The sequence below is a fragment of the Mobula hypostoma genome, chromosome 20 (genome assembly GCF_963921235.1).
Source record: "Mobula hypostoma chromosome 20, sMobHyp1.1, whole genome shotgun sequence".
Lineage (NCBI taxonomy): Eukaryota > Metazoa > Chordata > Chondrichthyes > Myliobatiformes > Myliobatidae > Mobula > Mobula hypostoma.
The window spans coordinates 58,365,116-58,385,538 of record NC_086116.1 but is presented as its reverse complement, the minus strand read 5'-3'; the positions used below and the strand labels follow the sequence as shown (position 1 = coordinate 58,385,538).

Sequence of the window (20,423 nt, the reverse complement as noted above, 5' to 3'; positions counted from 1 at the left end):
GGAGAACTTAGGACGGAATGTTCAAAACCTTCACATATCAGAGCTACAGCTTTTAAGAAATTTTGCGCTGAATTAACGCAATTCTTGCGGCCGTCATGCAATCGTAATGCTAGTAATTCTGTATGAGAAAATGTAAAGAGCAAGTGCGCTGCACATCGCGGCATCCGCCCTCGCCTAGGGATTAGGCAAGACAGCCGAGAAGTGACACAATCAATCCTGGCGCAAGGCTCTCGCTAACGGCGAGATCTTCCTGTTGCTCCGGTCCTTGGAATTCGTTCAGCGTAAGCCTGAAAACGCCACTTAAATGAAGCGAGTTAAACAAGTTCGGGGTTGGAAAACATGTTCACACACAAAATACTCTGCAGATGCTGGGCTCAAAGCAACACTCACAACACGCTGGAGGAACTCAGCACTCTGTGGAACGGAATGGAGAGTCGACGCTTCGGGCCAAGACCCTTCATCAGGCCTTTTCTATGTTTTTAGGAGTTTGGTGAGGGCGATGTGAGTGAAGTTTTGGTGGGGGTGTTGACTGATCTTCTGTGGCGATGGGGGTGGGGGAGGTACATGATTACCGTACTCATCCGTGGGGCTGGAACTGTTGTCCCATTCACCTTCAGCTTGTCTCCTGGGGAAGTGAAGCCAGGAAGGTGGCTATGGGAAATTACACAAACGGAGGGGGTGGGAGGGAGAAGGAGGGGGAAGGCATTGAGTGAAGGTGAAGAAGACTTATTAGGACAAGGAGGACCATTTAGGCCAAAAGGCCCATTCATTGCTGCTAGATTTTGTCTATTTGGAAGGTGGCCATGGCTGGGAAGGCCAGCATTTCTTGACCATTCATAGTTGCCCTCAATACGTGATAGAGGTGTACAAGATGACAAGAGGCACAGAGCAGTGGAGAGCTATTGCTGTGGAAAGCGGCCAGTGAGTGAGTGGAGCTTTGAGGCTTTGACTCGAGAGGTTTTAGCAGTTGATCTGTGCAATCAAGTCAGTCAAGATTTGAATAGCTCAGACTCAGCAGAAAGCAGCTGATTGGGCAGTCGAGGTCAGGTGACCAAGCACTTTGAACCGCTCAAACAGATAAACAGAGGGATAGCTCAAGCGAAGCGGCCAGTGAGTGAGTGGGCCAGTGAAGGAGTGGAGCTTTGAGGCTTTGACAAGAAGAGGCAGAGGACAAGCTTGCTCGCAGTTAGTCTTTACAGTGCCTCCTGAGATGGTGATGTGCCTCTCATGTGAGATGTGGCAGTCTTGGGGGAACTCCCCTCTCCGGCAGAGTCACATCTGCCAGAAGTGCATACAGCTGGGTGATCTGGAAGACCATTTAAGGAATCTGGAGCAGCAGCTGGATGACCTTCGACTCATAAGGGAGAATGAGGCAGTCATAGATGAGAGCTACGGGGAGGTAGTCACACCTCGGCTGTCGGAAGCAGGTCATTGGATGACAGTCAGAGGGGGAAAGCGAAGGTGAGCAGACAGGTAGTGCAGAGCACCCCTGTAGCCATTCCCCTGAATAATAGGTTTACCGCCCTGGATACTGTTGGCGGGGACGACTGACCAGGTGTGAGCCACGGTGGCAGGGCCTCCGGCACTGAGTCTGACCCTGTGGTGCAGAAGGGTGGAACGGAGAAGAAGAGAGCTGTTGTCATTGGAGACTCTATAGTCAGGGGAGCAGACAGGAGATTTTGTGGACTTGAGAAGGTCACCCGCATGGTTTGTTGCCTCCCAGGTGCCAGGGTCCGGGATGTCTCTGACCGGGTGCACGACATCCTGGTACGAGAGGGAAGGCAACCAGAAGTCGTGATACATGTTGGGACCAGCGACATAGGCAGAAAGAGGGATGAGTTCCTGAAGTGTGAGTTTCAGGAACTAGGCAGAAAGCTGAAGAACAGGACCCCAAGGGTGGCGTTCTCAGGATTGCTGCCAGTGCAATCGTGACAGTGATGGTAAGAATTGGAGGGGATGGCAGTTGAATGCATGGCTGAGGAGTTGGTGCAGGTGGCAGGGTTTTAGATTTTTGGATCATTGGGATCTCTTCTGGGGAAGGTGGGACCTGTACAGATTGGATGGGTTGCTCCTGAACTCGAGGGGGAGCAATATCCTTGCAGGTAGGTTTGCTAGCATGGTTTGGGAGGGTTTAAACTAATTTGCAAGGGGGATGGGACCCAGAGCGATAGAACAGTGAAAGAAGTGCATGGAGTAAAGCCAGATCTAACATATAGAGAGGCTTTCAGGAAAGAGAAGCAGAATAAATGGTGTGAAGACAGTAAGGTAGAAGGGCTGAAATGTGTGTACCTCAATGCAAGAAGCATCAGGAACAAAGGTGATGAACTGAGAGCTTGGATACATACATGGAATTATGATGTAGTGGCCATTACAGAGACTTGGCTGGCACCAGGGCAGGAATGGGTTCTCAATATTCCTGGATTTCAGTGCTTTAAAAGGGATACAGAGGGCAGAAAAAGGGGAGGAGGGGTGGCATTACTGGTCAGGGATACTATTACAGGTACAGAAAAGGTGGGTAATGTAGCAGGATCCTCTTTTGAATCAGTATGGGTGGAAGTCAGGAACAGGAAGGGAGCAGTTACTCTATTGGGGGTATTCTACAGGCCCCCTGGTAGCAGCAGAGATACAGAGGAGGAGATTGGGAGGCAGATTTTTGAAAGGTGCTAAAATAACAGGGTTGTTATCATGGGTGACTTTAACTTCCCTAATATTGATTGGCACCTGATTAGTTCCAAGGGTTTAGATGGGGCAGAGTTTGTTAAGTGTGTCCAGGATGGATTCCTGTCACAGTATGTGGACAGGCCGACCAGGGGGAATGCCATACTAGATCTAGTACTAGGTAATGAACCGGGTCAGGTCACAGATCTCTCAGTGGGTGAGCATCTGGGGGACAGTGACCACCGTTCCCTGGCCTTTAGCATTATCATGGAAAAGGATAGAATCAGAGAGGACAGGAAAATTTTTAATTGGGGAAGGACAGATTATGAGGCTATAAGGCTAGGACTTGCGGGTGTGAATTGGGATGATGTTTTTGCAGGGAAATGTACGATGGACATGTGGTCGATGTTTAGAGATCTCTTGCAGGATGTTAGGGATAAATTTGTCCCAGTGAGGAAGATAAAGAATGGTAGGGTGAAGGAACCATGGGTGTCAATTGAGGTGGAAAATCTAGTCAGGTGGAAGAAGGCAGCATACATGACGTTTAGGAAGCAGGGATCAGATGGGTCTATTGAGGAATATAGAGAAGCAAGACAGGAGCTTAAGAAGGGGCTGAGAAGAGCAAGAAGGGGGCATGAGAAGGCCTTGGCGAGTAGGGTAAAGGAAAACCCCAAGGCATTCTTCAATTATGTGAAGCAAAAAAGGGTGACAGGAGTGAAGGTAGGACCGATTAGAGATAAAGGTGGGAAGATGTGCCTGGAGGCTGTGGAAGTGAGCGAGGTCCTCAATGAATACTTCTCTTCGGTATTCACCAATGAGAGGGAACTTGATGGTGGTGAGGACAATATGAGTGAGGTTGATGTTCTGGAGCATGTTGATATTGAGGGAGAGGAGGTGTTGGAGTTGTTAAAATACATTCGGACGGATAAATCCCCAGGGCCTGATGGAATATTCCCCAGGCTGCTCCACGAGGCGAGGGAAGACATTGCTGAGCCTCTGGCTAGGATCTTTATGTCCTTGTTGTCCACGGGAATGGTACTGGAGGATTGAAGGGAGACGAATATTGTCCCCTTGTTCAAAAAAGGTAGTAGGAATAGTCCGGGTAATTATAGACCAGTGAGCCTTACGTCTGTGGTGGGAAAGCTGTTGGAAAAGATTCTTGGAGATAGGATCTATGGGCATTTAGAGAATCATGGTCTGATCAGGGACAGTCAGCATAGCTTTGTGAAGGGCAGATCGTGTCTACCAAGCCTGATAGAGTTCTTTGAGGAGGTGACCAGGCATATAGATGAGGGTAGTGCAGTGGATGTGATCTATATGGATTTTAGTAAGGCATTTGACAAGGTTCCACACGGTAGGCTTATTCAGAAAGTCAGAAGGCACGGGATCCAGGGAAGTTTGGCCAGGTGGATTCAGAATTGGCTTGCCTGCAGAAGGCAGAGGGTGGTGGTGGAGGGAGTACATTCAGATTGGAGGATTGTGACTAGTGGTGTCCCACAAGGATCTGTTCTGGGACCTCTACTTTTCATGATTTTTATTAACGACCTGGATGTGGGGGTAGAAGGGTGGATTGGCAAGTTTGCAGATGACACAAAGGTTGGTGGTGTTGTAGATAGTGTAGAGGATTGTCGAAGATTGCAGAGAGACATTGATAGGATGCAGAAGTGGGCTGAGAAGTGGCAGATGGAGTTCAACCCGGAGAAGTGTGAGGTGGTACACTTTGGAAGGACAAACTCCAAGGCAGAGTACAAAGTAAATGGCAGGATACTTGGTAGTCTGGAGGAGCAGAGGGATCTGGGGGTACATGTCCACAGATCCCTGAAAGTTGCCTCACAGGTGGATAGGGTAGTTAAGAAAGCTTATGGGGTGTTAGCTTTCATAAGTCGAGGGATAGAGTTTAAGAGTCGCGATGTAATGATGCAGTTCTATAAAACTCTGATGAGGCCACACTTGGAGTACTGTGTCCAGTTCTGGTTGCCTCACTGTAGGAAGGATGTGGAAGCATTGGAAAGGGTACAGAGGAGATTTACCAGGATGCTGCCTGGTTTAGAGAGTATGGATTATGATCAGAGATTAAGGGAGCTAGGGCTTTACTCTTTGGAGAGAAGGATGAGAGGAGAGATGACAGAGGAATACAAGATATTAAGAGGAATAGATAGAGTGGATAGCCAGTGCCTCTTCCCCAGGGCACCACTGCTCAATACAGGAGGACATGGCTTTAAGGTAAGGGGTGGGAAGTTCAAGGGGGATATTAGAGGAAGGTTTTTTACTCAGAGAGTGGTTGGTGCGTGGAATGCACTGCCTGAGTCAGTGGTGGAGGCAGATACAGTAGTGAAATTTAAGAGATACTAGACAGGTATATGGAGGAATTTAAGGTGGGGGCTTATATGGGAGGCAGGGTTTGAGGGTCGGCACAACATTGTGGGCCGAAGGGCCTGTACTGTGCTGTACTATTCTATGTTTTTCGCTGTACTGCAGTGGAGGAAGTGCGCGACCAGGGATGGTGCTAGAAGAAGATACAGCAGGCACATTTAAGAAACTCTTAGATTGGCACGTGGATGGAAGAAAAATGGATGGCTTTGGGGCTGTGGTGTTCTGTATTCTATGTTCAAGAAGCTCACGGTGAACCAAGTTTGTGAATTGCAGCAATCCTCGGGAGCATTGTTTCAGGGTGCCCTTGGGAAAGATTTCCACGAGGTAGAGCCAGCTTTAGTGAAAGAGTGTAGATCCTGGTCTAGTGTGTGGCTTGACGATAGGCTGTTCCCACGTGTTTGTTCTTATTCTCCTTGTCGGGAAAGGTCTCACTTTCAGGCAAGCTTGTGTGAGTCACTGTAGTTGCGACTGAGTGGTACTGCAGCCATTATGCACGGGCAGTGGAAGAAATAGATAAGGAGGGAGGTGGATTGGTTACCAATAAAATAGGATACTTTGTCTTCCACAGTGGCCAACTGCACTCATCCAGGCAAGCAGAGTATTTCTTCATACTCTTCGCATGTTTCTGAGATGCTGGAAGGGCTTGGCGCGTCAGGCAATGAGTCTCCCATTCCAGGATACCCAGCCTTTCACCTGCTCTTGTATGTACAATACTTGCGTAGCTGGTTCAGTTCAGATCCTGGTCAATAGTAAACTCAGGGTGTAGATACTGGAGGACTTAGCATTGGTGAATACTGAATATCAAGGGTGGGCAGTTAGATTCTCTATTGTAGGAGATGCCGTTGCCTGGCTATTCACACTTTTCAGCCCATGCCCAACTGAGACTGGATTTTGTTAAATGAACCTGTGGGCTGATTGGTTTGCTGGGGAATGGGGTTGATTGTATAATCAACCGCAAATCTGCAAGCTTCTTATGTGTCATTGAGCCCACCCTGGCAGAGGGTTAAACTGAAGCACTGAGTCACTCCCGTTTGCACTTCTGTTGCAGATTCATTGATGCAATACTCCTTAGTCCTGTCTCTGAGGAACAGCAGGGTGAGAATTGTTTTCCGGACTGATTTCAGGTCTGGACCTATTGCATGCTCTGGAGTCCTGAAACCAAGCCAAGAACATTCAGAAATCTGGAAGCCAGGGGGAAACACCTTCTTCCACAGCTCAGCTCATCAAAGTTTAAGGAAGAAGTTTTACGAGTTCTCTGTTTTTGGCTGTGGTCCTTTGCTAGGCCAGATCAGTGCCAACAAAATCCCCTGTGGAACAGCTTAAATTTGTATTGTCCTTAGAGCAGCCACTTCTCACAGGGCCAAGAGCTGGAACTCTTACTAACATCGGCTAATCTGCTTTTTATTTTATCAGGACTTGCATTTGTGCTCTTCTTTAGGATGTATCACCAGAGTGTTGACAAGCAAAATTTAACACTGAGACAATTAACAAGATAGTGACTAAAGTTCAAATTCAAAGTCAAATTCATGTCATTTCCAGTACACAAGTGTATGGGAGAATGAAATAATTGCGACTCCCAGTCTGATTCAGCACAAAAAAACTCAATTAGGTTAATGGGTGGCAGTGTTGATCAGCCTTACAGATTGTCCGAGTGACTAAGATCTTAAATTTTGAGGAGTATTTTAGGGGAGAAGAGAGGTTTATTAGAAGAATTCCAGAGCTTAGACCAAACTAAAAATGGGGGCTGCGTAAGAGTGCAGAATTAGTGTCCAGCGGTTGGGGAGTGCACAGAGATTTTGTAAGGCTGCAGCAGGCTATGGAAGGATTTGAATCAAGGATAAGAATGATTAAATTGATAGAATTGTACTGTGGGGCCTTTGGAAGATCACCAAGCATAGGAGTGAGGTGTGAATGGTTTTGACTTGAAGTAGGACACAGATAGAGTTTCATTTGAGCTGCAGATAAAGAAAGATATGAGATTGATTTGAAGAACGTTAGAATGGTTGAATGTGGAGATGAGAGAGGCACTGATAAATACTTCATCAGCAGGTGACAGGCAGCAGCAGTGTTTGGCAGGGAAATTCAGTGAACTGTTACTGGAGAAGCTATCAGGCCAGCAGCTTAGCTCAGGATGAAATATTACTTTGAGCTCCAGTTTGTAGGAAATAGGCTTAAATAAGCATGTTGTTAAATAGCATTAGGAAGAGATGTGTGAGCTCTCTGCGTCAACAAGTAAATTACAGTGAATCTTGGTGGGCACTGTTGAGTGAAGGAGTATATTTGCCTTTTATTTGCAGTCTGCCTCTATTACAGGGTGAGTCCCAGTCAAGTGAAGGACACGTGCCCAAATGGTAATGATTGGTCTTCCACTTGTCACTGAGTTTTAATATGTTTGTTTGGACAAGGGGCATGATCTGAGGTAATACTGGTCTTGAAATCTCTGTTGAAACCCCAGCGCAAACTCCACTACAATTGAAGAAGCCTAAAAGAAAGTTTAAGTTCAAGTTTAACTATCATTCAGCCGTGTGCACTTACTTACTGTGGGTTACGCTGCTGGCATTTAGGGCACCAATGAAGGTCCTCTATCTCTGTCTGTCCTTGGCCAGAGCAATTATAGACTTGGTCTAGGCAGTGTCCAGGGCTTTCTTCATCACGCTGGTAGCTTCCTCTCAGTTTTCACTACTGTCAGTCATGCAGGTCCCAGGTGGAGACTCTGGAATACCTTTGCACTCAGATGTAGAAGGATTCTTCATTGCTGTCTCCATAACAGGTTTGTTTTGCCACTCAGGTTTGTTAGCCCTGAGCTGAACCCCCAGACACAGAAGACTGGTTGACCACTCTTAGTCTGACCTCTACCCTTTGTTCTGTTTGGCATGGGTGACCCTACCAAGAGCCAAAGCTTAAAGCCCTGACTCCAGCCAATTCAGCTCTTCAGATCATTGAAGCACACGAGCCTCCAAACCACGACAACCATACAGGAATACCTATCAGTGCAGCCAAGTGAAAAAGCACAGTACCAACAGTCATACACAGCACGTATACGATAGCAGTAAACATATAAAAAAAATACCACCAAATCCCTAAGTGATGGAGCCTGAATGTTGTTGGCAGGAACGAACCCCCAGCAGTCTGCAAATGCACACACACAATCCAGCTTGTCCTCCACCAAACGAAAGTTGGAGGGCAGCACGGGCCACACCACACCACACCGGTTCCGGCTTCTCTGCTCCTGGCAGCTGTAATAGGCGACACTGCGGAATGACGCCTAGACCGTGCTACAGCCGAGGTCACCCAGCTTCCCGACTGTTGGTCTCACCAATAAACTAGTGAACTGGACTTGCAGTATTCACTGTCCAACAGGTATTTGCAATCGCAAGAAGGACGTCCAAGACAATCGTTCGCTGTAGACTGCACCGATTCCAATGGCTTTCTATAGCAGGTAGCGACACATCCGCACCAAGTCCGGCTCCTCTGCTAACAAGCAGCTTGCTGACGGGGTAGACCTGCAGTGCGAGAAGTTCTTAATGTCCAGCAATGTCTTGCAATTGTAAAAAAGATGTATTTTTTTTTAAGTCAAGAATCTCGGCCCGAAACATTGACTATACTCTTTTCCATAGATGCTGCCTGGCCTGCTGAGTTCCTCCAGCATTTTGTGTGTGTTGCTTTGGATTTCCAACATCTGCAGGTTTTCTCTTGTTTCAAAAACACCTTTGGTGAGCCCCGGAGAGGCCGCTGCTGTTCAGCACGCCAGCATCTTCCCGCCACCACCCAGGTCTCATTCTGTATAAAGCACCTGTAGAGTAATGCTGTTTACTTTTTAACTTGTATCGTACTTGCACCTTATTATTTGTTAACTTATTTGTGGTAATATCACTTTAAGGGAGTAATAAAAGGAAAGCTATGTTAATGATGATAGCATCCATGTTACAAACTGTCTTACTGGTAGGTTACTAAGAAGAAATATATGGAAAGGTTTAGTGACACCACTGTCATGTTCTTCGTTCCCTCAGACAATGAAGGCTCCCTGGCTCTTCCTCAACATCGCCCTTGTGGCCGCGCGCGAGCAGGTAACTTACAACGGGTAAGTAACCTCCTTCAGTCGTGGAGTTTTCCTGAGCTAATTGTTGGTGGCCAAGTCACTCATTGTACCCCATTCTCTTTCTTGTCGAGCTTGCTTGCAGGAATTACTTCCCAGACCTTTTCTCTTCAGAAATACGTTAATTAACCAGAGCTTACTTATGAAACTCCATTGACATTAAGTATGACATTACAGTTGATAAAGCAAGAAGATAGTAGTCTTTGAAAGTCCATGTCTGGTGAGAGCCTGAGTCAGATAGTAGTAGTCGTAGTAGTAGTCATACTTTATTGATCCTGGGGGAAATTGGTTTTCGTTACAGTTGCACCATAAATAATAAATAGTAATAGAACCATAAATAGTTAAATAGTAATATGTAAATTATGCCAGTAAATTATGAAATAAGTCCAGGACCAGCCTATTGGCTCAGGGGGTCTGACCCTCCAAGGGAGGAGTTGTAAAGTTTGATGGCCACAGGCAGGAATGACTTCCTATGACGCTCTGTGTTGCATCTCGGTGGAATGAGTCTCTGGCTGAACGTACTCCTGTGCCCACCCAGAACATTATGTAGTGGATGGGAGACATTGACCAAGATGACCAAGAAATAAAATGAAATAAAGATAAACTGAGAGTAACTCGTGCTTTGTTCTGCTTCACACATGCACATGACTGTGTGACCAAGTACAGTTCCGGTGACTTCTTCAGATTTGCCAGTGACACCGCTGTTGAGCAAATCATCTACGGCCATGAGTCAGTTTACCAGATTGAGACGGGACCGCAATGCAACCTCAAGAAGGGGAGGGAAGGTGGATGCACACCAGTCTGCACTGGGGGATTAGTGGTGGAGAGAGTCTGCAGCTTTCAATTCCTGGGCCCAGTACATAGATGGAATCACAAGGAAAGTCTTTCTTAGGAGATTAAGGACATGTGGTCATTGAACAATCCAACAAACGTCTACAGAGAGACAGTTTAAAGTATCCTGATTGGTTTTAAAATGTGTTTTTTATCCAGAGATCTCTGTATGTACTATTGAAATTCATAGTATTTTAAATTAAATGTCATCATCTTATGCTTGTTGGACTAAACAGAATCAAATCAGTAGGTCACTGGGAAAGAACTACTCCATATCTAAGACTGAAGATATTCTGCAATTGCTGGAAATCTGGATCAACCCACACAAAATACTGGAGGAACTTAGCTGGTCGGGCAGCATTTATGGAGGAAAATGAACAGCTGACATTTTGGACTGAGACCCTGAGGAAGTGTCCTCAGTCTTGGCCTGGAATGTCAACTGTTCATTTTCCTTCACAGATACCGCCTGATGTGAGTTCTTCCAGCATGCTGTGCATGTTAATACACTTCTGTGTTCATATGAATTTTATTTTCTAAGAATTTTGTAATGAATTTTAACTGAAAGATATATACCCAATTCTATTTCACAAGCTGTAATAAATCTGCTTCCTCCTATCAATTAAGCTCAAAATAATTTGCTCTCTAAAAAGACAGGTTCTTCAGGGGATAATACTGTAGTTAATGAGGGTCATCTTAGTCAGCAGAATAAACCAGAGCACAGGGCAGGGAGAGGTTTAATCTGTATTTATTTTAATGCAAGGGTAAGGCAGATGAAAGCAGGGCATGGATTCTTTCTGGGAACTGGAATATCACAGTCCTACAGAAACATGGCTGAGGGACAGGTAGGACTGGCAGCTCAGGACACAGATGCTATAGACTTGACAGGGGTGCAGGTAAGAGAGGAGGAGGAATGGATTTCTTGATGAACATAGAACAGTGAAACATAGTACAGGCCCTTCAGCCCGTGATGGTTAAGGCAGGCAACATTTAATGAGCAATTGCTTTATTCAGAGGGTGGTAAATCTGTGGAATTTGTTGCCATGAATGGCTGTGGAGGCCAAGTCACAGGGTGTTTTTAAGGCAGAGATAGATAGGTTCTTGATTAGCCAGGGCATCAAAGGGTCTGGGGAGAAGGCAGGGGGGTGGGGATGACTGGAAGAATTGGATCAGCCCATGATTGAATGGTGGAGCCGACTTGACGGGCCGAATGGCCTACTTCTGCTTCTATATCTTATGGTCGAATCATGGACTGTTTAGCAATCTGAGTGCATAAGAACATTAGAAACTGCAGAACGTTAGGACTCTGCCCAAAACATCACGGGCACATCCTGCCCCACCATTGGTAATCCCTACAAGAGGCACTGCCTCAGGAAGGGAGCATCTATAATCAGAGACGTCCACCACCTAGTCTCTGCCATAATTTCTCAGCCTGAGGTCCCAAACCACCAGGTACTTCCCTTCAAACATTCTGTTCTTGAACCAACCAGCAAAACCCTAATCACTGCAGTTTAGCAACATGATGACCACTTATCTCACTTTGCGTTGAAATGGATTTTGTCTTTTTTAGTTCCAATTGTGTTCTTTCTGGTAAAAATCATGTATAAATTAATTTATGCTTTTTCTTGTGAATGCTGCTCATACGATGGTGTGTGACTGATGCTGCTGCATGGTTTTCAGTGCACCTTGACAATAAACCTGACTTTGAGAGATACTAAAAGATTGAATGATATTTGATTGCATTTTTTTGTGGGAATAGAGCTCAGTACCCTTCAACAAGTGGAATGATGTTTCCAGGGGTCATTTTGAAATTACCTTCTTTGAGCTCAAGTAATTTACTTATCCACAGAAATTGCGAAGTTAAGGGACAAGACCTCCATTTTATAAATTGAGCAGGTTTGATGGGCTTACAGAATTTTCTCACTCTTTTTGGTATTATTCAATTCTCCTTAACTAAAACCATGCCTCTCAGTGACCAGGTGCTCCGGATCAGTGTCAACAGTCAGAAGCAGTTTAATCTGGTGAAGTCCCTCGAACAGTTGGAGAATCTAAAGGTAATTGATCCTTTTAGTGTGGTTTTTGTGCCAACAATTGTGACTTTTAAAGTTTAGCTTTATTTGTCACATGCACATCAAAATATCAAATGATACAGTGAAATGCGTCAACAACCAACACAGTCCGAGAATGGTGTTGGGGGCAGCCTACAAGTGTCACTATGCTTCTAGTGCCAACAAAACATGCTCACAAATTACTAACCCAAACCCATATGTCTTTTGATTCTGGGGGAAAACCTCAGCATCCAATGGAAACTCACACGGTCATGGGGAGAACATATAAACTTCTTACAGCCACCAACGGGATTAAATCCAGACCGCTAGCACTGTAATGGTGTTATGCTATTGGCTATGCTACCGTGCTAATCTGTAATCGCAATCCACAGCTGTAGGAGTGATCCTTGCATCTGTAGGTCTTTGTTTTGCCTAGTCTTCTTTGTTCCAACAACTCATACTTGGGTTAATTAGGTGCCGCCAGAGTGATTTGAGTATCTGAGAAACTGCTGATCTGCTGGGATTTTTACGCACAGCACACTCTGGAGTTTACAAAGAATGGTGCCAAAAACGAAAAAACATCCAGCAAGTGGATTTAACAAGATGCTTTCACTCACAGAACAGCCACTCGCGGGCCGTCTGGCGGCGCAATGACATCATTGCCGGACTCTGGAACGAAGGCTCCTGGGTTCGAATCCAGTCGGGGCTGTTCCCGAGTACGCTTTCCATCCGTGCTGGGTTAAACATAGAACATAGTTGAGTGTCGAGATCGCAACTCGACCTCGTAAAATAAAAGGAAAAATACTGCAAAATGTCTGTGTGAGGAGTGGCGAACCACACAGTCTCTCCCTCGCTCCGCGCCTTGTAAAAGCCATGAAAAAGACATCATCCCACCAACATCGCACACGCATGGACGCACGCAGACGCGCATCCACACACGCACACGCCAAAAAAAAAAGAAAGAAAGAACAGCCACTCGCTGGATGTTTTTTTTTCTTTTTGGCTCCATTCTTTGTAAACTCTGGAGTCTGTTGTGCGTAAAAATCCCAAGAGATCAGCAGTTTCTCAGATATTCAAATCACCCTGGGTGGCACCTAATTAAATTAGCTTGTTTATTTTGGCTTTTTTCTTAAAGATGTGCCGGACGTGCTCCGGTACGCTCCGGCTAGTACTGCACCACTGCTGTAAAGTTCAAAGTAAATTTATTATCAAAGTACATATATATCAGCATATACAACCCTGAGATTCATTTTCTTGTGGGCATACTCAATAAATCCATAAAATAATAACCACAACAGAATCAATGAAAGACTGCACCAACTTGGGCATTCAGCTAGTGTGCAAATACAAAAAGAAAGAAATAATAAACAAATAAGCAATAAATATCAAGTACCTGAGATGAAGAGTCCTTGAAATTGAGTCCATAGGTTGTGGGAACATTTCAAAGATGGAGCAAGTGAAGTTGAGTGATGTTATCCCTTTTGGTTCAAAAGCCTAATGGTTCAGACTGTTCCTGAAGCTGGTGGTGAGAGTCCTGAGGTTCTTGTACCTTCTTCCTGATGGCAGCGTGAGAAGAGAGCATGATGTGGGTGGTGGGGGTCCCTGATGATGAATGCTGCTTTCCTGTAACAATGCTTTATGTAGATGTGCTCAACAGTGGGAAGGGCTTTACCTGTGATGGACTGGGCCGTATCCACTACTTTTTGTAGGAATTTCCATTCAAGAGCATTGGTGTTTCCATATCAGGCTGTGATGCAGCTGGTCAATCTATTCTCCACCCCACATCTTTAGGAGTTGGTCAACATTTTAGGCCAAATCTTCGCAAACATCTAAGGAAGTAGAGGTGCTGCTATGCTTTCTTTGTAATTGTACTTATGTGCAGGTCCCAGGACAGTTCCTGATATCATGGGAGAATCTTTTACATACACTGGAGAAGTCAGGGAGGTTTTGTGTCTACTTTGAGAATGAGACTTTTGGAAATGCAGTCCTGCTGTGTAGTGAGTCTACTTAGTAGCATGCCATCCGGGCTTGCTCCTTGTTAACCAATTAAACCCACTTACCTTGAGTAGGTCGCACAGTGCAACCATCCCCCTGTAAGTCCCCCCTGAAAGGATCCAGGCCTCCAATTGAATCAGCTGTCAAAGAGCTGATTTTGAATTTTCTTTTCCAAAGATCTTGAATATTCTAAATCTGTGGAAAATTAAATACTCTTAAAAAATTAAAAGACATAAAATACTGGAAATATACAATTAAGTACATATTTTCAGTATTTCATTTTTAAATTTTATTAAATGCATGTATATTAATTCAATTAACTTAAAAATTGTAAATGGCCTTTTAGTTACCCTTCTCCCTCCCTGCCGTTCCTCTGAATGTGCTCACAGTTCCCGGGTTTAGCAGGTAAATTTCCAGAATATTCACATTTCTACAGAATATTTTGAATATTATGTGTTCAAGACTCTGAAGTGGGACCTAAATCTATAACCACCTGAGGGGGAGTTTTTGTGAATGTGACAGAGAAGGAAATGGGATTATCACTGTGGTGCAGGATCTATGCTGTATGACACTTAACTGTGAAAAGTGCCTTGTCAAGCATCTTTTTGCTAAATTGCATATGATTAACAACTCTAAACCTCCCTTTCCACCTTCTTTACAGCTTGATTTCTGGAAAGAGCCCGTGAGAAGCTCCCTCCCCGTTGACCTACGGATTCCTGCAAAGCACGTTAACGCAATCAAAACATTTCTGAGGTCTAATGATATTGCATATTCTGTCATGATCAAGAATTTACAGGTAATCTGGAAATAGATTGGTGCTAGTTGTCAGAGATTGGGTGCAGAAAGTGAACTGTTATGTAGTATTCTTTAACAGGTACTAATCTTACGACAATAACTAAATTCTGGATTGAATTAACCTGTAAAGTTCAACACTACATGCCTAGGCTACTTGGTCAACAGACAGAATAATGCAACACGTAACAACAGCTTTAACTTATTATAACTGTTTTCACTGAGGTCAATGTGTAACTGTTTACCTCTGGTGAGACCTAATTCAGAGCCCTGCAAGCGAGTTTGGTGTGCTAAAGTTAGGATCAATTTCCTTAGAGCATGGAGGTTTAAGGGATATTTAATAATGGCACTCTAAATTAGGGATAAGATTTTTAAAGGATGCATACAAGGACACAACGATAGAAGCAGGAGTAGGCCATCAGGCCGTTCGAGTCTGCTTTGCCGTCGATAATGGTCATGGCTGGTCTAAGCTCTGCTTTTGTGTTGTTCCTCTTTACCCCTCCATTCCTTGATCCATAAAATACTTATCCATCTCCACTTTAAATACATCTAACAATCCAGCTTCCACTGGCTGTCAAGGCAGAGAATTCCAGAGCTTCGCTATCTCCTGTAAGAAGAAATTAAGATAATTGATAATCCCTCATCTTGTAGTTATGATTCCTTCTTCAAGACTCTCCCACCAGTGAGATCAGGAAGAGACTGTTTCTAGTTGGAGGAAGATCATTAACCTCCTGGTCCTCAGTGCTCTAGTTCTTCTCAGAGGATGGTGGTGGAGAGGCTTGTGAGGTTCTGAGATCCCGAGAGCGATGCTGTCTGGACCTTACCTCCTGGTAGGGTCACCCATGGTGATAAGGTCAAGAGGGAAGTTCTAGACAAAGAGTGATCCAATCAAGATCTCAATGGCGGAGCAGGTGGAAGATGATGACAATGGCAATGGAGGCAGAGGAGAGCAGTCATCTTGCATTCCATGCCATGGACCCTGACCCTGATCTGTAAAGGACCGTGTGGTGGCTGCCTGTGCATTCCCACGTTAAACAAAGTCACACACTGGCATTCTTCAGGAAGGGAATAACCCCTTGGAAGAACATTGTACCCACTCGAGTGATCAGACTACAGTGGCCTGGGCATCATTCCACCCTCAACCTCATCCAAAGTTCTCTCCGCTGGGTGCCAAAATGCAGCTGATCCAGAATGTTCCGTGATTTACTACATCAGCAACTGGGCAAGCAATTTGTCAAGTGAATAGGGACTTCCCAGATGTGGCATTCATATTAAATTGATCTTTCCCCAGCCTGATGTTTTCCAACTTTATTTTTCAGTCGCTGGTGGATGAAGAGCGCATAGGCGGATTGATTTCTGAGCTGAGACAGAATGGCACCTACACCTTTAACTATCGGTCCTATCACCCGCTGAAAGAGGTGAGGTATTAGCTCGAGTGAATTGTCATTCAACCTTACACCTGTAAACCGCCAAACAAAACAACTTTCCCCCAGACCAAGGTGGACAATACAGTTCATATAACTCACACACATAACAGATAAGGTAATATGACCACAAATAAACTAACAAATAATTCATTGCATATAGGAAATGTTAACAAGTAAAGAAGCTAACAACAGGAATTCTGCAGATGCTGGAAATTCAAGCAACATACATCAAAGTTGCTGGTGAACGCAGCAGGCCAGGCAGCATCTATAGGAAGAAGCGCAGTCGACGTTTCAGGCCGAGACCCTTCGTCAGGACTAACTGCAGGAAGAGTGAGTAAGGGATTTGAAAGCTGGAGGGGGAGGGGGAGATGCATCTCCCCCTCCCCCTCCAGCTTTCAAATCCCTTACTCACTCTTCCTGCAGTTAGTCCTGACGAAGGGTCTCGGCCTGAAACGTCGACTGCGCTTCTTCCTATAGATGCTGCCTGGCCTGCTGCGTTCACCAGCAACTTTGAAGTAAAGAAGCTGCTGGCTGTTCATATGTGATAAAACCTGGGTGGTGGCAGGGAGTTCAATGGTCTTAATGCCCGGGGCACGAAGCTGTTCCCCATCCTTACAGTTCCTGCCCTGATGCTGTGGTACCCTCCTGCCTGACAGGGGGGAGTCAAACAGATTGTTGGATGGATCGGAGGGGTTTTCAGTGCTGGCAGGTCTGCTGTCAGGGAGGCTCCTGTTATCACCTAGGCCATTTCATGCTGCTAATTGTACAAAATACAGTTTACAAGTTCAATGCCAATGTGACATCACACAGTAAAGGGTCACACAAGTTCACTGTAGCATTATACTACAGTGTTTGGGTGCTGAACCATGAGGGAAGTAAATTTAAGAAGGCTTTGAAGAGGAGAAAAGAGAATGCTGAAGAGATTTAAGCTGAGAATTTCGGGGAGATTAGAAATGATCAGGCGAAAAGGAAGACGACCTTGGGAGCTGTTGGGCAGATCAGAAAGAGGCCAGAGAGGGATTTGAACACAAGGTTGTTAACAAATGTAATGCCTTGGTTAAGGTTTGTGAGGTATTCAATTTTAGCAGTTTTCTGTAAAAGCAGTGTGACCTGCTGGTAAGAGTGTTTTGGCTTCGGCTAAAGATGAGGAGCCATGTTGTCCAACTTAGGAATGCTGTGTCAGCCGACCAGATTGTGGGATGTGAGAGAGCTGTGGGGAAGAGCTTTTTTTGAAGGATAGTAGGCTTGTTTGGGGTCTTTTAGCAGGAGCTTTGTAGTGCGGCACAAGGGAAGATGCCACGGAATGCCTTTGGAGGGAGGGTCCCCTTTGCAAGAAGTGCTTTGTTCAGATGACTGGCTCCAAGGAGAAAGGGCCAATAGTTCTGAGAGAGCCAGATCTTTCAAGATGGTCTTCGAGGGAAGTTTGGAATGTGGCGAGTGCTTTCACGCAGACCGTGGGTCCAGGTATGAAAAAGTGATACATCCCTGACTACTCCAACGTTCTGTGCACATTGGGCTGGTTTACTTTTAATGGACCCTTTTATTTTTCTGCAACTGTTTGTTAAAGTTGAAAATTTACTAAATGTATTTTTTAATAATTTTATGCTGGTGTGCGATCTATCATTTCTGGGCTACCAGTATATGGGCAGTACTTACACAACGTTTGCTACAATCTGTGTTACTTGATTGGAATATCCTAACTTTCCTGTTTGGTTGAATCCCAAACCATACTGAGCCTAGACGATATTGTGTATGAAAGGTGGCCTTCTCACCCGAGTTAGCTAACCAGCCAAGTTGGTGTACGAGCCCCATTGAGAGCGTTACACAAACGTACATCACCAGATACAGGGAGATGGTGAAAGGGACTTGGCATGTGTTGGGATGTGTTCAACATAGCTTACACAGCATGGTCGTTGGTAGTCTGTTCAGGAAAACATTGGATCATTGTGTCTGAAGGTATCAAAGACAGATGAGCTGACATGGGGACAGCCAACATGGAGGATGTCTCAAAAACTGCAAGCAATATAGTGACCTTGGTGATATTCTGGTAATTTCCAGAAAGATGGTGGCACATACAAATGCAGCAGTCTCTTGGGGGCTAACCAAAGGTGCTTCTTTCTTTGCAAGATTATTTTTTTACGATCCAAAAACAATTCTACTTAAAGAACTTCAGGCACTGCAGGGCTACTCCATCAGTGAGCTGCGCGTTGATGTAGTAGCTGGACTGGTGTCAGCAGAGGAGCTGGCTGAGGTGTCAAAGGGGCCGGCTGGGATTGGGAGCAGGAACTGGCTGAGGTGTCAAAGGGGCCGGCTGGGATTGGGAGCAGGAACTGGCTGAGGTGTCAAAGGGGCCGGCTGGGATTGGGAGCAGGAACTGGCTGAGGTGTCAAAGGGGCCAGCTGGGATTGGGAGCAGGAACTGGTTGAGGAGTCAAAGAGGCCGGCTGGGATTTGGAGAAGGAGCTGGCTGAGGTGTCAAAGGGGCCGGCTGGGATTTGGAGAAGGAACTGGCTGAGGTGTCAAAGGGGCTGGCTGGGATTTGGAGAAGGAGCTGGCTGAGGTGTCAAAGGGGCCGGCTGGGATTGGGAGAAGGAACTGGCTGAGGAGTCAAAGGGGCCGGCTGGGATTTGGAGAAGGAGCTGGCTGAGGTGTCAAAGGGGCCGGCTGGGATTTGGAGAAGGAACTGGCTGAGGTGTCAAAGGGGCCGGCTGGGATTTGGAGCAGGAACTGGCTGAGGAGTCAAAGGGGCCGGCTGGGATTTGGAGCAGGAACTGGCTGAGGAGTCAAAGGGGCCGGCTGGGATTTGGAGAAGGAGCTGGCTGAGGTGTCAAAGGGGCCGGCTGGGATTTGGAGAAGGAACTGGCTGAGGTGTCAAAGGGGCCGGCTGGGATTTGGAGAAGGAGCTGGCTGAGGTGTCAAAGGGGCCAGCTGGGATTGGGAGAAGGAACTGGCTGAGGAGTCAAAGGGGCCGGCTGGGATTTGGAGAAGGAGCTGGCTGAGGTGTCAAAGGGGCCGGCTGGGATTTGGAGAAGGAACTGGCTGAGGTGTCAAAGGGGCCGGCTGGGATTTGGAGCAGGAACTGGCTGAGGAGTCAAAGGGGCCGGCTGGGATTTGGAGCAGGAACTGGCTGAGGAGTCAAAGGGGCCGGCTGGGATTTGGAGAAGGAGCTGGCTGAGGTGTCAAAGGGGCCGGCTGGGATTGGGAGAAGGAACTGGCTGAGGAGTCAAAGGGGCCGGCTGGGATTTGGAGAAGGAGCTGGCTGAGGAGTCAAAGGGGCCGGCTGGGATTTGGAGAAGGAGCTGGCTGAGGAGTCAAAGGGGCCGGCTGGGATTTGGAGAAGGAGCTGGCTGAGGAGTCAAAGGGGCCGGCTGGGATTTGGAGAAGGAGCTGGCTGAGGAGTCAAAGGGGCCGGCTGGGATTTGGAGAATCAGCCGGTCGGGATATCGGGAGAGGAGACGTTTGGGATATCGGAGGAGCCCGCCAGGATGTTGGAGAAGCAAGTTTGCTGACCGTATTGTTGCCTGCTGCTCAGAAGCATTGATGTTGGTACAGTATAACCATGGGAAATTGTCTTGCAATTGGGAGATTGTAAGGCTCTGGTGGACAGTGATAATGTAAGTTGCCGCAGGCCTGTTACCCTTGTCTGATGAAGGCACAGAGAACCTGAGATCTACGTAGCCTTGGCTGTAGAGAGAACTAGGCCTCAAGCCTCGGGCTTGTCTGGTGCTGCAGACCAGTTGAGAGATGCGGAAGCGCTACAGCATGGTGTCTGCGCTCGGCTAGGGCCTGGCCTTTCCCGTCAGTGCTGCCCTCCCATCTTCAAGCGGTGGAATGGCAGGCTGGATTGCGTGTGTATGTGCACTGCCGGGAGTCCATGCATCGATTGCCAGAAATTATCGCTCAGGGTCTCAGACTATATATGTTTTTTTAATTTTGAGTATGCTTCTTTGTTGGTTATTTTGAAGTTTGCTTGCTATTTTGAATGTGTAGCACCTTGGCCCCAGATGAACACTGTCTCATTCAGCTGTGTATGTACAGTTTCAATGATAATTAAACTTGATTTGATTTGATGATCAATATGGGATCAGAAGCTCTGCTTGGGATTAAAGTGAATACTAAGATTGCCCTTGGAGAATTGTCAAAGAAGTGAATATCTCCCCGTGACCCTGAGAGTTTCATCTGGGTGCTCTAGTTTCCTCCCACAGTC

The 20,423-nt window shown here is 46.1% G+C and overlaps 1 protein-coding gene across 3 annotated transcripts in view; it reads left to right on the top strand.

Moving 5' to 3' along the window:
* Nucleotides 1-229: 229 nt before the first annotated feature.
* LOC134359237 (carboxypeptidase A1-like) overlaps nucleotides 230-20,423 on the top strand; it is a 55,811-nt gene continuing 35,617 nt past the window's right edge. For all 3 annotated transcript variants that reach the window (XM_063072195.1, XM_063072196.1, XM_063072197.1), the window contains exons 1-5: nucleotides 230-281; nucleotides 9,042-9,112; nucleotides 11,928-12,009; nucleotides 14,660-14,794; nucleotides 16,110-16,208. In XM_063072195.1, coding sequence (XP_062928265.1) covers nucleotides 9,045-9,112; nucleotides 11,928-12,009; nucleotides 14,660-14,794; nucleotides 16,110-16,208 — 384 coding nt within the window. In that variant the 5' untranslated portion in view covers nucleotides 230-281; nucleotides 9,042-9,044. The remainder of the gene's footprint in view (nucleotides 282-9,041; nucleotides 9,113-11,927; nucleotides 12,010-14,659; nucleotides 14,795-16,109; nucleotides 16,209-20,423) is intronic.